General features: G+C 44.3%; 1 protein-coding gene across 5 annotated transcripts in view; it reads right to left on the reverse strand.

Annotated features, from left to right (window-relative positions):
- LOC147029751 (secretion-regulating guanine nucleotide exchange factor-like) overlaps positions 1-18193 on the reverse strand; it is a 230893-nt gene that overhangs the window by 51384 nt on the left and 161316 nt on the right. For all 5 annotated transcript variants that reach the window (XM_085873052.1, XM_085873055.1, XM_085873056.1 and 2 more), the window contains exons 9-10: positions 2545-2581; positions 698-743 (exon numbers count right to left, since the gene is read on the reverse strand). In XM_085873052.1, coding sequence (XP_085729178.1) covers positions 698-743; positions 2545-2581 — 83 coding nt within the window. The remainder of the gene's footprint in view (positions 1-697; positions 744-2544; positions 2582-18193) is intronic.

Here is an 18193-nt window from a genome sequence, read left to right on the forward strand (position 1 = left end):
AAATATGTGACCCAATAAAATTTCAAGTTAATAGGATGAAAATTGATTGAATGTGACCTTGACCTTTTGACCTCAAAAATAATATGCCCCTAAGTTTTGTTTTGTGAACCGATTCAGTGATACAATATGCAAATTCTGTTCAAACTAGCAGCGTACCCAGTCTCCGGGTGGGTGGAGATTGTGCATTATTTGCTGAAAAAAGTATTGTTTGTATATTGCAAGAAGACACTATAGATGTTTGTCTGGTGTGCATCTAAAGGGGTCTAACCAGTTTAGAGGATCTCAGGTCTAAGGGGTGTGAAGGTCTAAAAAGGATCAATAGGTCTAAATGTCTAAAATTATCTTTAAGGGTCGAAGCCTTTGACCTTTAGACCCCTCAGACTCAAAGGGGTCAAAAGGTCTGAAAGGTACGTTTCAATAGGATGTAATTAATAGACGTAGTCATGGTCCAAAAATACATAATTAATAGACGTATTCATGGTCGAACTCACGTTCAAACAGTACGTAATTGATAGACATGCCGACATGGGTCGACCGAAGCTTCACCTTGATGAGGAGTCACAATCCACCCTGGTTTTTAGGTTTTATATATAGATATCAAGTTAATAGTATGAAAATTAACGATTTACGTGACCTTGACCTTTGACCTGTTTACTTCAACAACAACAAAAAAAACAGGCTTATACCTAGCGATTACCTTGACCAGGTGGTTACATTTCTGAAGATTGGAGTAAAATTGCGACCTGCAGACAGACAAACAGAGACAGAATAACAGACCAGACCAACCAATACATTGTACTTGCAAATCTTCGATTTAGCGAGTAACAAACCCACAAACAGACTCAAGTGCAATACCCCCGGGTGAGAGTAATTAAATGGTTGTCAATTTATAATCCTGGTGATTTCTTATAATCCTGTCCTGTCCCAACTTATAATCTTATAATCCTGTCCCAACACTTGCAAATTTCTTATAATCCTGTCTTATAATATTTCTTATAATCTTTTCTTATAATCCTGTCCCTATAATCCTGTATTTCTTATAATCCTGTCCCAACACTTGCAAATTTCTTCATGAGTCTTGGTCATCGTCACAAAGTACTTTTTTCTTTCCCTCCTTCCATAATTTCCAATATTCTTCTTCCCTTATACTTGAGGTGGTCATCTATTTATTACATACACAAATATAACTGAATTATGACCTACTTTAGCTTCCCCCACCTCATGTTCCATGCATGCCCCTCCCTTTTCTTCCTCTGCCTTCATCTACTGTATCTACTCCCACAGAACCTTCTTTCCATTCTCTCCCCCACTTACTCTTACTCCAGTCACCCTTCCTTCTCTCAATTTTCATTTTCTCATTTTAGTCCCACCATGCCCCTAGTATGTATATAATAAATAGATGGATCAAAAGAAACACTAAGAATGGCAAAAAAATACATTTGGACCCCAAATAAAGGTTTTTCACATTTCCGCTTTCACAGCAGAATGAAAATATTGGGTTGGTCAGAAGATTAATTTTGCCTTTTTGAAAAAGTTTTTCACAAGTCCTAAAATGGCAGCTTTGGATCAATATTTATATTTGGCAACTTTGTAAACACCATTCGAGTAAACATACCCCCATTCCCAACCAAAACACCTTCAAGTGCTCCGAGACATTCTCGGTGGTCAACGTTTTCCAAATATTTTATGGGGCGTACTGTTGCCTCATCTCTTCCAATGTAAAAGCCACCATTTTATGTGCTGTAGTGTGTACCATCAACTCAACACAATGTGGGACATTCTTCAAAAACATTGCTTGTGCCATCAGCTCACAGCCCACAGCTCTTCCACCCCTCTGGCCTCTACCCCTCCCAATCACCAATGCTGTTTTCCCTCTCTACCCCTCCCAATCACCAATGCGGTTTTCCCTGTTGGTTTGAAATGCTGCACAATTATTTTTTTAACAATGGCGAAATGAGTGGAAGAACACTCTTGAGCACCCTTTTCCTTTCCACAAAAAAGCAGTTGATCGAACATGTGTGGATGTCCGAGCGAGCACGCTGTGCGATGATATCGTGCATCCGCATTTGGAGATGGCAGCATCCTGGTCTTGTAAGGGTCGTTTATATGGGCTCGTAAACATCTTCGCAAAAGTCTGAGTAGTGTCCAAAATTAGGATATTAGAAACATACTTTTTTGGGACCTGAGAAATACCATGCAATGAATATCTATTTTGGCAGAAAGGAGGCTGGCCAAGCATGTATTCAGTCACGATGAAATCCAAGCCATAACAAGAGGATTGATCCTCCTTTGGATTTCATTATTCATGACTGAATACATTTTTGACCACCCTGCTTTCTGCTAAAATTGATATTCATTGCACGGTATTTTGCAGGTTTTAGGCACTAAAAAAGAGGGCTCTCATTGCATGGTTATCATCCCCCACTCCCATCACCCTCCCATCACAACCATAGAATCTCATGTTGTTGCTGCAGTTAATTAATCGATCAATATTGATTAAAATACGAACAATGATTGGAGATATCACTTGAAATAGTTCCTTACTTGAAATAGCCAAGGTATGTTCTGAACCACAGGCAACCTGAAAAGAAAGGAAGAAAGAAATTAGACAGTGGCAATAAAATAAATAATTAAAACCATATTTCTTGATTAATTAACAATCGTTTACAAGATAAGACTTGAATCCTAAAATAAATTTTTTCAGTCGTTTACAATTGTAGGAGGTAGGAGGAGAAGAGGAAGGCCAAAGAGGAGGTTTATGGATGTGGTGAGGTCGGACATGCGAGTGGTTGGTGTGACAATGGAAGATGTGGAGGACAGAGCGAAATGGAGACGGATGATCCGCTGTGGCGACCCCTAATGGGAGCAGCCAAAAGAAGTAGTAGTAGTAGTTTACGATTGTAGTTGGAAACACAATTATGCAATTGGAAACACAAGCAAAAATGCAAAGCTTGGTCGTTTCCTTAATCTTTTCACCAAATTCTGGCTGATGGCAGCCACGAAACAAGTAGCAATCATCATCCTACTTAATCTTTCATCATTCTATATAATTAAATAAGTGTTGGTGTGTTTGTTTGACTTATACGCACTCCTGAACGGCTGGATGGAATGACAATTGAATGAGTTGAAAACTGATGGTTGTACTCAAGGTGCGCCCCTGGTCGGTTTTAGGGGGTTAAAAAACATTAATAGTTCTGCGGGTTCAGGGTGCGGAAAGGACCTCAATTCTCTATATGTAAATATGTATGGTATAGCGCCACTCCTGGTGGGATGTGGTATTATGTCATACTAAAATACATCAATTATGGGAAATTATCCAGTCCGCAATCCTGGCAGAATTATTCCATCTGCGATCCTGGCAGAATTATCCCATCTAGAATTCTGGTGGAATTATCCCATCTGTAATTCTAGCAGAATTATTCCATCTGGAATTCTGGTGGAATTATCCCCTCTGGAATTCTGGCAGAATTATCCATCTCGAATTCTGGTGGAATTATCCCATCTAAAATTCTGGTGGAATTATCCCATCTGGAATTCTGGTGGAATTATCCTATCTGGAATTCTGGTGGAATTATCCCATCTAGAATCCTGGCAGAATTATCCCATCTAGAATCCTGGCAGAATTATTCCATCTGGAATTCTGGTGGAATTATCCAATCTGGAATTCTTGTGGAATTATCCCATCTGGAATTCTGGTGGAATTATCCCATCTGGAATTCTGGTGGAATTATCCCATCTGGAATTCTTTCGGAATTATCCCATCTAGAATCCTGGCAGAATTATTCCATCTCGATTCCTGGCAGAATTATTCCATCTCGAATCCTGGCAGAATTATTCCATCTGGAATTCTTGCAGAATTATTCCATCTCGAATCCTGGCAGAATTATTCCATCTGGAATTCTTGTAGAATTATTCCATCTGGAATTCTTGCAGAATTATCCCATCTGGAATTCTGGAAGGGATTAACTCATCTGTAAGGACAGGTTCTTTGCTCATCATTACAAAGTTTCGGTGCTGCAAAAGCGGTGGTCCCTTGACAAGGGTTAATCTGGGTGGTTTGCCATTGCCTTCCCAGCATCAGTCAAGGCAGAGATTTGGAGTTTGTTAAGGGTGTCGGCAATAGCTCATGTACTCTTCGCAAAAACACACCGAGGGATCATTAACGCCCACTAACAAGCTGTGCATGGTAGACGATTCTTTCTGCTTAACATCTTTCAAAGGCACTGCTCACATATTGATAGATCGCTTTGCCTGTGAAACACCAGGATGACAGCTTATAACTGGGCTGAGATTCAAACCCAGGTTAGACTGCTTAGAACAGTGTGCATACATCAAGGCTATCTTCCCAGCCCGTGTACATTACACAGAAATATCATTATGTTTGGGTTTGGATTAGAATTAGTTTGAACACAAAGAACTAAAGAAAAGAAGAAAAGAAAACGACGTAAAGTTATGTTAAATAAAACGTTCATGTAAATATATCTTCAAACTCTCCCACAAGCCTCAGACGTTTTGTTTGGAGGAAGGGAGGTAGGGTGGGGGACAAGAAAAAAAATTTTTTTGGCCTATTTCATCTTACGCAAGAGTGAAATAATGAGGGAGAAGCAGGTAGATGGAGTGAGACAGTGGCTTGGGGGGGGGGGGAGAGATTGAACGATGATGCCCAAGGCTTCATTGAACGAAAAACAACTACAGTTTTGCAAAATTAAAACAGGAATTATTAAGACATCATTGAATACCCCAACTGTTAAGTCAGCAAAACTCCCACCATAGTATCAAACAGCATTATGAGTAACAAGCAGTACAACATTTCGTTTTCACTTATAACTTGAAGCTTCAGTCAATAAATACAGCATTATGAGAAAAAAAAAAGATAAAGGGAGAAAGAAAGAAAGAAAAATGTTGATTTCAAAGTGGTAATTGGCCAACCAAATACCAATACATTTGACTGTGGCATTCCATCCATCCATCCATCCATCCATCCATCCATCGGGACCATACTCTGTGCAGAACGTTGGTGCTGCCTAAGCAGTCTCCTTGGCTATTTGTCACAATCCTGGACAGGGCATCACTCTGACACAGGATACCAGCAAGCTGGTACCCATTTTGCTGACCTGAGGATGACAGGCAGAGCCAACCCCACCCGGTATTGATTCAACAGCTAAGCAGGAATTGAACTCAAGATCCTAGGATCCCAATCCCACCACCCTAACCATTAGGCTAACACCAGGCATACTGTGACCTGTTCAAAATGATTAGTGCAATGTGTAGGAAGGTTAGATTTTGATTGACTGGTAAAAGTTTATTGGTGAAGTCACTGCAATAATACCACTGATGTACTACAACTTACCACATGCACAACCATAACATGCTGTTCAACATGCTATCACATGCACAACCTCGACTATTGCTTTTGTATGTTTCGTGCAAAATAAAATAAAACCAAGAAATAAATTACAAACACAATTTTCCGCACCAACCGATTCTAAAATTGGCACCAATTTGTACACATACTACAGTTTTCTATCGATTGAAAAATAACTCCAGGAGACGACCAGTAAGGTCTTCAGGGGTAGCGAGGCAAGAAATGAATAAGGTACTAGAACGGCACTCGGTAGAGTGCATACCTCCACGAGACTGAACACTTTACGATTTGTATCCACTGATAAGCCCGATCTGGATCCAGACCTTCACCAAAACCGAATCGGCTTGTTGTTGTCACCTACCCAACTCAGCCACCAAGTATTATCATAATCTGTCAACAAATTTTTGAAATACCGTGTCATTTATTGTTTTTGGCCCCCATCTCTTGAAGGAAAGCATCACTTTAAATTAAAAATTTCTCGTATCCAGATCTTCAACAAAATTGAGTTAAGTTGTCCTCATCACAATCACAAGCTGGACACCAAGTTTTGTCAGAATCCGTCCATAACTTTTTGAGATATCGTTCTACATATTGTTTTTGGCCCGATATCTCGTAATGTTGAGGAATCATTCAAAAAATTATAGTTTCCAGATCTTCACCAAAATCTGATCAATTCATCTTTGTCGCACACCTAACCTGTCCACCGAATTTCGCCTGAAACTGTCGACAACATTTTGAGATGTCCTGCTCACAGACAGACAGACAAACAGACAGACAGGCGGGTCAAAACATAACCTTGGTCCACCTTCGGTGGCGGAGGTAATAACGAAATCACCTATTTCTTACAAAGGAAATTCGATGGGCTGGCAGGATGGCCAGGTGGTATCCACACTTGCCTCTAAAGCTGTCTTGCCTGGGTTTGGATCTCGACCAAGCGATAAACTTTCATCCCAGTGTTTCACATGATGGATGAGGCATCAATGTGTGTGTGCCATCCATTGGAAGGAAGTTAAGCCGGAGGACTCGTCGAGCAGCACTGGTCGTTGGTGCTTGTTGAATATTCCATGGGGCCTTTTGCAAAAATTAGGTGAGTTATTGTCGGCATCCCAAACAAATTACAACTACCTGTCCTGAGTGACTACTGCGAAGGCAAAGGTGAACCACCGAGCATAACCTTTGGCAAGAGACGGCTTTCGCAGAACCCACAGTCAAAAAGTATTGTACATTTGACTGATTGGTAACCAGACAAAATTTTACTTGCAATTTGTTTTCAACTGAACAAAGTCACGGCTTTAAAAGTCAGCATGAATGCAGAGTTTACACTGAACCTGCACACTCGATGACACCACTTAGCACTAAGGACAACTGGAAGAAAAGCAGAAAAGCAAGTCCCAGCTATTTCAGAGTGCAGTTTCTCATTTCAGTGCACTCGTATTGATGGAAATTCATTTTCCCAGGTTTCATCAAAACGCTTTGGAGTAGGGACTCTTTCCGATACGAAGCTGTTTTATTGATTATTTTATCAAAGTAAGAGGTATATTGCCTGTCATCTACGAGCCATTATGGAAGTAATGGTATTATTAACCGTCAGTTAATGGTCAGTCGATTGGAGGAAATCGTACAGGTCTTGAAAATACACGTGTGTGGAGTGCGGCTCAAATGCGGCTGCCCCTTGCTTTCCTAAGTATTACATTTTCACATTCGTTACGGAAACAAAATCACCCATGAAAAAAGGAAATTGCCTATAGATCATATTATTTCAACTTTGTTTGTGCCCCCATTATTGTAAACCATCAAAAATGTATTCAGTCATGATTGTATTGTTGCAATGCAAAGTTGTTTTTTGATTATCAGGCACGACACATGTGGAAGTCATCTGAACTGATGGGTAAAAAGAAGCAAACCTTCCACTCACTCTCAGGAATGCAATATCATAGGCGTCCACAAGACAAGGGATTATCTACGAGTGATGTTCAGAAAAGAAGGTAACATAGTCTCAGGTGGTCAAGTGGTGCAATGCACACAGTCGTAGCATGTGGAAGTGACTGGTGCAACAACATTTGAATCCACTGGAGATTTCCAATCGATGCTTGCTGGCATTTGGCCTTTGTTGACAAGAGTGGAAAATGCCTCCTCCACTCACGAGTCTCCCTCGCTGAGAGAATCTGGTGAGCAGGATCAGCATCAGGAAAATGAGCCACATGTACTTACAGCCACAGATGACACTCACGGACTATGCAGATAACAAATCTCATTTGAGTCTCTCTCAGCAACCACTCGTTGGCCACAAAGTCCCACCAGCGATAGCCAAGGAATCTCCAAAGAAGCCTGGTCCCAAAAGGAATTAAGTCTCCATCTCAGTTACCTGGTCATATTCCAAGTCTCAAATCTGTAGAGCAAGACTGGAAGCACCAAGGACATAAAGACTCGGAATGTTGTCCTCCTACACTGGTAATGGCAGTGCCACACCCCATGATCCAGTGAATCCACGACTCCCCAGGCCCGACCCAGATGTCTATTGACCTCTGGCTCACAGCCAGCAGAGACATGAATATCACTGCCAAGGTAAATGAATCTCTCCAGGACCTCAACATCCTCACCACAAACAGGTACAGATAGGATAGCAGCATCCAAGATGTCATTGAAAACCTGGATTTTAGTTTTGACTCAGGAAACCCGTAATCCCAGTGGCTCTGACTTTTCATTCAGCACCCCCGAGGGCCCTCAAAAGGAAATCTAGAGTCTCTGCAAAGATGACTGCATCATCTGCAAAATCAATGTCAAAAATGTTGACATTCCCAAAATATATACCTCAACTTGATCTCTTCAACATCACCCCCCCCCCCAGTATCCAGTCAATACAAGTGCTGAAAAGTGTGGGGGACAGTACACACCCCTGATGAACTCCAGTAACAATTGAAAATAAGTCAGAGATTGTACCACCACATCGCACAGCACTCTCAGTACCAGAGTATAGTTCAGAAATTGCATTGTTCAGTTTTGGTGGCACCCCACGAAGACCAAGAATCCTCCAGAGGGCATCCCGATTCACTGAATCGAATGCTTTGTAGAGATCAACAAAGGCTGCAAGCAGCCCCTGCCGAAACGTTCCTCTATGTTTGGTGAGGACCAAATGAGCAAGGATACGGTCAATCGTTTTTTTTTATTTTTATTTTTTTTGTTTTTTTTTTTGTATACCTTGGTCGAGGCTCGTATGAGAGCTAACACACAACTCACAGCAAGGAGGCATGAGACAAGAGGGGCGGGAGTGGAAGGGACAAAACATTGGGGAACAGACACAGGTGAACTGTGGAAGGGAGAGGGATGGGGATGGGACGGGGAACATGGCGAGGGGAAGATGGACATTAAAGGGACTTTCAGGAAGGAAAGCAGGAGAATTGAAGGAAGTGGGCTTGGGTGGATTATCGGGGGTAGAAAAGATCGAGGATTTGGATGGGGGAAGATAAGAGGTGGTGGTGAACAGCTGTTTTGAAAGCCTGGAGGGAAGAATGGGAAAGAATAGAGTGAGGAAGTTTATTCCAAAGGCGGGAAAAAAGAGGAATGAAAGAGTGAAGATGAGCAGTGATTCGTGATTTTGGTAGTTTTACCAGAAGGGGGTTGTTGGCGGACCTTGAGCGCCCTGTGGAAATGTGGTTGGGACAAATCGCAGAGAGAGCAGGGGGGGCAAGGCTGGAGAGGAGTCGGTAGAAGACAGAAAGACCACCGACCAACCTGCGGTGATTGAGTGAGAGGCCCGAAGACTCAGCTTCATTGCGGGAGATGCCGATGATCTTAAAAGCCCTGGTTTCGACAGCGTGAAGTCGAGAAAGGTGGGAGGCAGGAGCACCAGCCCAGAGGGGAGAGCAGTACTCCATCAGGCTACGGACAAAAGCTTTGTAAGTGGTCAGGAGCTCAAGAGGGCCGAGGAAGGACTTTGCGACGGAGGATTCCCAGTCGGCGACTGGCTTTTGAGGCAAGGTTGGAAATGTGACTTTCCCAGGAAAGGTCATCGCAGATAGTGAGATTTAGAAGCTTGAAACAAAACAGTTCTCCCAGAGGATTGTTGAGAAAGTGGATGTAAGGGTTTTGTAAGCGGTCCTTTCGCAGAGACATAGTGAGAGTGTGAGATTTGTCTGGATTGAAAGACATGTTCCACGTGTTGGACCAGTTTGTGATTTTATCCAGATCTGCAGTGAGCGAAGAAGCTGCTGCTTGCCGGGCTGAGGGATGACAGATGGTACGGCAGAGGGTTGAGTCATCGGCAAAGAGAAATAGAGGATTTTCCAGAGAGTCCGAGAGATCATTGATGAAAACCAGAAAAGAACAGGGCCCAGAACGCTACCTTGAGGAACTCCAGCCTGCACAGGAAGAGGGGATGAAAGAACTCCATTTAGGGCCACACGTTGACTGCGACAGGAGAGGAAGTCTGCGAGCCATGAGTGGAGATGGCCTTGAATACCATGGGCAGAGAGTTTGGTGAGTAGGGCAGGGTGCCAGACTGTGTCAAAAGCACGTGATATGTCCAGGGATACGGCTCGGATTTCCTGTCTGGCATGGAGGACCTCCATCCATTGATGGGAGAGCAGTAGCAGCATATCTAGGGTAGAGTGACCTGGTCTGAAACCAAATTGATGATTGGAAATCAAGCCATTGGAGAAGAGGAAGGATTTCATGTCTGAAGCGATGATGGATTCCATAACCTTGCTGATGATTGGGAGAAGGCTGATTGGTCTGTAGTTACAGGGATCTGTTTTTGCACCTTTTTTATGCAGGGCAGTGATGTTAGCAGATTTCCAAGCAGATGGCAGATGACCTTGGGAAAATGAGAGGGTGAATAGAACAGAGAGAGGGTGAGCAAGAGCAGAAGAGCAGGCTTTGAGGACACGTGGGCTGATGCCGTCTGGACCGGTTGCAGAATCTGACTCGAGGTTTGAAAGCAAGCTCTCCACCTTGTCAGGAGAAAAGGATACAGAGTCCAGGGACAGTTGGGTGCGACTGGGTAAAGTGGGTAGAGATAGTGATGGGTTTGGGACACAAGATTTAGCTGCAAACACCGAGTTTCGACATTCAGCTTTTTCACGTGTGGAATCAGCAGTGCGGCCATTTGAGGTAAGGGAGGGGATGGAGGGGGAACATACACCAGAAACAGATTTGATTAAACGCCACCAGGATTTTGAGGAGGGAGAGAGGTTTGAGAGTTCAGACTTGAGATGAGAAAGATGTTGTGTTCTGGCTCTCCTGAGGGTAGCTACACACTTGTTCCGAGCTTTGTGGAAAGAACTGAGATTGCCCTCAGTTGGGTTTGCTTTCCATGAGGCAAAGGCAAGTTGTTTCAGGACAACTGCCTCACCACAAGCTTCAGTAAACCAAGGGCGGGAGGAAGGGTAAGACAACTGAACACGAGAGGGGATAACACGAGAGCTCGTTGACCTGCTTGGTGCAATTCCTGACTGCTCTGGTCGCTGGTGCTGAAGCAGATGGTGGCAAACCTTTTCAAGAATTATCCGAGCGAATACCAAGCACTGAGAGCAGCGTCACCCCTTGGTAGTTGTTGCAGTCCCAGCGATCACCTTTCCCTTTCCAGCGAGGGACAACAAGGCCCCTCTTCCAGTCAGTTGGGATGATGCCTGTGTTCCAGGCAGAGCACAGAACTGCTGTAACGACAAGAGTACAGCATTTCCACCAGCCTTGAGAAGTTCAGCATGGACGCCACAGAGTCCAGGAGCTTTACCCCATTTCAAACGGTTCACTGCAGACTGTGTTTCCACAAACGAAGGTGGATCACAGCTGAGTGGAGGGTCAGCAATAGGGATAGTAACATCTCTGACATCCAACTTGACAGCTGGTGGATCAGCTTGGTACAGCCACCCAAGGTAACCGGCCCAGCGGGCCTTCACTTCGGACTCCTCTGACAAGGGCCTCCCACCCTCGACTCGAACTGCAGTACACTGAGGGACAGGCTTTGAGGAACGCAATGCGTGAATTCCTCTGTAAGGATGAGAATCACTTGACCACAGGTGATGCTCTACCGCCTCACAGATTCATCGCACATAGGCCTCCTTGTCCACCCTCAGTGCACGTAAAGTTTTACGCCTCAGCTCCATGAACAGCTCAACTCTGCCATTAAGACTGACCCTGTGATGCTGGTCAATGGTGTCCAGTGTCCCTTGAGACACAAAATTCTTCCTCACCCTCCGGTGAGTTCCAAGACATCCACCGGCAACATCAAGGACGGTGGTCTTGAAGGCACTCCACAACTCTTCAGGATTCCCCAAAGCATCCAGACCCCCCCAAATCCCCACTTAGTCTGTTCACAAACTCCTCAACTACCCTCTCATCCTTGATCTTGCCAACATCCAGTCGAGGCTGGGATGTTACCATTCTACCAGTTTAAGCTGCAATTTCAGAGTTGCTATGACAAGCCTGTGGTTGGTATTGAGGAACTGAGCACTCCAGTCGGCCTTGCATTTCTGGATAATCCTCCAACGACCATCAATGAGCACATGGTCAATCTCCTTTGCCACACCAACAGCGTTGGAATACCAAGTCCAGCGAATGAGCCTGTGGGAGCTGAAACCATGAAAAAGCCACCCTAAGCTTATGAGTTCTTGCAAAGTCAAGGAACTTACTGCTGTTTTGGTTGACAGTTCCAGACCCAGACCCATGGAAACCAAAACATGTCTCATAACCATCCCTATCAGTTCCAGTCAATGCATTGAAATCCCCCAAGACTAGAAGTGTATCTCGCCTGGGGAACTGATCAACCACAGACTCGAGCATGGCATAGAATGCATCCTTCACGGTGAGATCACTCACCTCGGACGGAGCATATACAGAGACCAGGGAAATGACACCCAAGGAGTGACAAATCCTTCGTCTCATAATATGCTTGTTGAACAGTGTTGCTTCAATTATCACTGGAGTCAGCTTATAGGACATAGCAACAGAAACTCCTTGGGCATGGTTACCATCAGAGCGACCAGACCAAGAGCAGGTGTAACCAGCCACAGTGATCTCGCCGCAATCCGGTCTCCGAACCTCAGAGAGTGCTGCAATACCGATGTTCAAACGCTTGAGCTCAGATGATAACAAACACTTGATTATCCTCTCTTGGAGATAGCAAATTCCAGGCACCCACCCAAAGGGACCACCTCAGGTTAATCCAAGGAGACCACCATCTGGTGGCCGATACCCCAGCACCACTCCGCCACACACCACTGCAATCTGACCCTGGAGGTTTACCCTGTGGTTTTCCTAATACCATCAAGGAATGGGGGTACAGAAGGCTTTACCGCCAATCACGTCATCTGGTGAGCTGCCTTGTGGAGGGTAGCAGCACAGGAGATACTCCCACGGAGTGGATTTTCAGATTTAACATTTGTTGTTTTTGTGGAATGTAGTGTTTTATGGTGGCCGGAGTGCAGATCATACCACCAACCTCCTAAACAAAAGTAAACCACCTGCAGGAGGATGTCTGCAGACACAGTTTGGCATAAGAAATGGATGGACGTTGGCTCACAAGGAGCTCCTCCGTCCTTTGACATGTTTTGTTTTTAATCCTGCTGTGTGTCCCTATCTGTACACCCTCCTCACCAGAAAACCTGGTGTGGGAGACGGTTTAGTCGCCGACAACCCGACCATGACACAGGTTAGTGCAGGTTTACATGATACCTGCAGCAAGTCACAGATCGAATCTGGCCTGACCTGACAATAGTCTGGCTTGACCTTGACCCCTCGGCTAAAGTCAACAGATCAGCTACTCTGGTTCGATCCCTCGGCCACAATTAGACCAATTCCAGGTAATTAAAGGTACATTTTTGGATTCAGACTGGGTCCCTCTTCCCTGCTTTTGCTGCTTCTGCTCTCCCAACAATGGATGGAGATCCTCAATGCCAGACATGAAATCAGAGCCATCTCAAGAGACATATCGCATGCTTTCAATATGGTCTGGCCCCCTGCCCTGCTCACCAAACTCTCTTCTTTATGGTATCCAAGGACAACTCCACTCATGGCTCGCAGACTCCCTCTCCTGTCGCAGCCAACGTCTGGCTCTTAATTGAGTTCTCTCATTCCCTTTTCCTGTCCAGGCTGGAGTTCCTCAAGGCAGCGTTCTGGGCCCTGTTCTTTTTTTGATTTTCATCAACGATCTCTCTGACTCTCTGGAAAATCCTCTTTGTCTTTTTGCTGATGTCTCCACTCTCTGCCGTACCATCTGTTATCCCTCAGATTGGCAAGCAGCAGCCTCTTCTCTCTCTCTCTCTGCAGGTCTGGATAAAATCACAAACTGGTCCAACACGTGGAACATGTCTTTCAATCCTGACAAATCTCACACTCTTACTTTGTCTCTCCGAATGGACCATCCGATCCCCCCTCCCCACCTACTTTCTCACCAATCCTCTTAAAGAAGTCCTTTCTGCTTCTGGGTCTCACTGTCTGCCATGATCTTTCCGGGGAAGGCCGCACTTCCAAGATGGTCTCCAAAGCCAGTCATCATCTGTCATGCAAAGTCCTTCCTTGGCCCACCTGAGCTCCTGACCACATACAAAGCTTTCATCTGCAGCCTGATGGAGTACTGCTCTCCTCTCTGGGTGGTGCTCCCGCCTATCACCTTTCTCGGCTTCACGCTGTGTAAACCAAGGAATTTAGGATCATTGGTATCTCCTGCGATGAGGCTGATTATTTGGATCTCTCACTCTCTCTCACCACAGTCAGGTCGGTGGTTTTTCTGTTTTCTACCATCTCTCCGGCCTCGCCCCCCCCCCCACTCTGTCTGAGATATGTCCCTCCCCCCCCCCACGCTGTCTGAGATATGTCCCCCCCACATATTTCTGCAGGGCACTCAAGGTCTGCCAGTGACCTGCTTCTGGTAAAACTACCAAAATCAAGAATCACTGCGCACCTTCACTCTTTCATTCCTCTTTTTTCCTGTCTTTGGAATACTCCCACATTCTCTTCAATCCCACTCTTCCCTCCAGGTCTTCAAAACAGTTATTCACCACCATCTCTTATCTTCCCCCATCCAAAACCATGATCTATTCAACCCCCATTAATCCACCCCAAACCCACCTCCTTCAAATTACCTGCTTTCCTTCCTGAAAGTGCCTGTCGTGTCCATCTTGTTTACCCTGTGTACCTCACCCCATCCCTCTCCCTTCCACGGATTTCCTCATGTCTCTGTTCCACTCTGGTTTTTTTCCTTCCCTCTCCCGCCCCTCTTGTGTGCTGCTCCCCTTGTTGTGCGTTCTGTGTGTTAGCTCTCATATGAGCCTCGACATTGTCTACAAAAACAAAAAAAGTCAAATATCGAGAGATCCATTGAAGTACAGTGCTAGCACAATTATGAGAAATCTTCACGAAATTTGACTGCTAAAGTCAACAATCCCCCTGACATAGTCACCTCTGCAAGAGTACGATATCAAATATACAGAAGCGTGTGATGTTGAAATGGACTAGGCCGTGCTTCGGAAGCGCTCAAGAGTGGTTTGTCCTCAATGGATGGAGACAAACCACATGGTGACATCTCATTGCAGCATGAAATGACCTGCTTGGGGACATATCGTGATCGACGCCAATCATTACATTACTCAGGGCTGAAAATCCACACGAACGAACAAGTCTGCTGGAAGCATTCCATTTAATTTAATTTCCAGACAATGTTTTTGATTTGGGTGATGCGGTCATTTTATTGCAACACATTTAGAAAATACTTGAGAAATTTGCATAAAATAAAATAAACCAATGTCACCCGCAGGGTGACCCGTATCTTGCCAAAAGGTGACCACGTGTGACTTCTTTAAGGTCACACTGAGGTGAACAGAGCTGCTATCCACCAGGAGCGACTCCTTGAGGAATATCTGCCTACGAGAGATTCCGATGAGAATCGTTCTACAGAGTAACCATGAAAAATATGTGTTTGCCTCATAACATCACCAAATGACGTCATAATGTCTCAAGCTTGACATATCTAGAAAGCACTCATCGAGATGTTCAATTTGAGGTACTACACGATATGGTTCCTAAAACTTGAAAATTTGACCTTGGGGTCAAATATGTTTGACCTTCGGCGCTAACCATGAAGGTCAAGGCCAATCGCCACCAAAAATTAATTAGCTGAGCACCAGACCATGAACTATATTCCCATGAAGTTTGAAGACGATCCGATCAAAATTACTCAAAAAATAAGGGTTTCGTCGATTCCCCTGATTTGCGACAAAGTGACCTTGACCTTTGACCTTGACCTTCAAAATTTTATGCGCTGAAAGGGACCTCTATAGGACTGTAATATGCGAAGTTACAAAAATTTCCAGTGATAACTGTACTCTGCAGAATTTTTTATACGTGATTACAGACAAAAAAATAAATAAAATTAAAAAAAAAACATACAAGCTGACTAACATATCTTGCAGAAACTTCGTTTTGGCAAGATCAAAATTTCGAACAATTAATGATTATCAACCTCAGTGAAGTTCTGATTCAGGCCTTCAAGCTAATGTCATGTGTGCCCACATACTCATGCTGCGTTCCCACGTACCTTGTAATTCAAGAGACAAGATTATGTTCATGAGTGCTCTTGTTCAAAATTGGTTCCCACTCAAGAAATGTCACCGCTCATGTTCAGTGGTCCAAAATGCTTGATGCCACTTCTTGTACAGAAGGCCATGAACACAATTTGGCTTAATGACCAATTCACTTCATAGAATGAACCAAAATAAAGAGAAAAAAGAAAAAAAAATTATTATACTTGTGAGCAGCATGTTTACTCTACTCATTTTTCACTCTACATTCACTCCCACACTCAACCTTCTATCTTACTTTACCTCGACGCTTACTGTCCCTTCACCTCGACCTCCATTCTTACTCTACCTCAACTCTTATTGTCCCTCCACCTCTTCCTCCATTCTCACTCGACCTCGACTCTTACTGTCCCTTCACCTCGACCTCCATTCGTACTCTACCTCAACTCTTATTGTCCCTCCACCTCTTCCTCCATTCTTACTCTACCTCGACTCTTACTGCCCCTTCACCTCTACCTCAACTCTTACTGTCCCTCCACCTCTACCTCCACTGATACTCTACCTCCACTCTTACTCTAACTCCACTCTTACTCAACCACCGTTCTTACTCTACCTCTGCTCAAACTCCTCTTACTCGACCACCATTCTTTTTCGATCACCGCTCTTACCCTACCGCCGTTCTTATTCTACCGCCGTTCTTAATCTACCGCCGTTCTTACTCCACCACCAGTCTTACTGTCTTACTATTCATTCAATTTGACTGTACTCAACCTCTTAATCTACCTCCACTCTTATGCAACCACCATTCTTACTCTACCTCCACTCTTTCTCTACTTCCACTCTAACTCTACCAGCATTCTTTCTCTTCCTCCATCTCAACCTCCACTCTTACTCTACCACCGTTCTTACTCGACCTCCGCTCTTACTCGTACTCTACCTCCACTCTTACTCTACCACCGTTGTTATTCTACCACCATTCTTCCTCAACCTCCACTCTTACTCTACCACCGTTCTTACTCGACCTCTGCTCTAACTCGTACTCTACCTCCACTCTTACTCTACCACCACTTTTCGTCTACCACCATTGTTATTCTACCACCGTTCTTACTCGACCTCCTCTCTAACTCGTACTCTACCTCCACTCTTACTCTACCATCACTCTTCCTCTACCACTGTTCTTACTCGACCTCCGCTCTTACTCGTACTCTACCTCCACTCTTACTCCACCACCACTCTTCCTCTACCACCGTTGTTATTCTACCACCATTCTTCCTCAACCTCCACTCTTACTCTACCACCGTTCTTACTCGACCTCCTCTCTTACTCTACCACCACTCTTCCTCGACCACCGTTCTTACTCTACCACCACTCTTCCTCTACCACCGTTCTTACTCGACCTCCGCTCTAACTCGTACTCTACCTCCACCACTGTTGTTATTCTACCACCGTTCTTCCTCAACCTCCACTCTTACTCCACCACAACTCTTACTGTCTTAATCTTCATTCAATTTTACTCTACTCTACCTCTTATTCTACCTCCATTGTAACTTTAATTCCACGACCCCGACATAAATGTTTGAACAAGGTATGTGCAGCAAATCAGTGGTAAGGAAAATAAATGTGAAGAGAAAAAAAGACAACACAAGGACAAAATGGCACCAAAGAATTGCTATCACGAGCAGATCCGATCGCACATGCTGTAGAAGGTCGTGACACCGCAACAACAAAACAAAGCCTTACAATGCAAAGAACATGAAATACTTGCCATGCACAGATAATAATCAGTTCGTCTCTGTAGCAAGCAAGCAAACCTTGCATCAGAATTTGTGCACAGGCTTTGAAAACAACAAAAACTAGAACGGGCACTCAGTAGAGCGCATACCTTCGCCAACGCTACACCCCCCCCCCCCCCCAGAAACCGTTGATTGTGAGGGTATTTAATCCCATACCACATTTGCCATCTCATATGTGTTATGATGGCTTAAAAACATTAAATTTCCTGCTGTTTGACACTGATTCACGTACATTGTACAATTTCTGTATGAACTCCCTGACCTTTTTGGGTGTCGGCGTCAAGTCAATCTGATGACAACTGGTCACATTATAAGAAATCAAACAGTACACATCACAGGATAGGGAATTGAATTCTAAACATTTTGAATCTACTTACATGCAAATTGTATAAGAATTGACCGCGTTATGATAATAAAGGTCGTTGACCCCCTTGACCTTTGACCCAAACCGCTAACAAAGGTAATGACGTCATTGTGTCATATCATATATCACAAGATTGGGCATTGAATTCACAACATTT

The sequence above is a fragment of the Eptatretus burgeri genome, chromosome 3, assembly GCF_056783735.1.
Source record: "Eptatretus burgeri isolate ZD-2024b chromosome 3, Ebu_testis_v1, whole genome shotgun sequence".
Taxonomy (NCBI): Eukaryota; Metazoa; Chordata; class Myxini; order Myxiniformes; family Myxinidae; genus Eptatretus; species Eptatretus burgeri.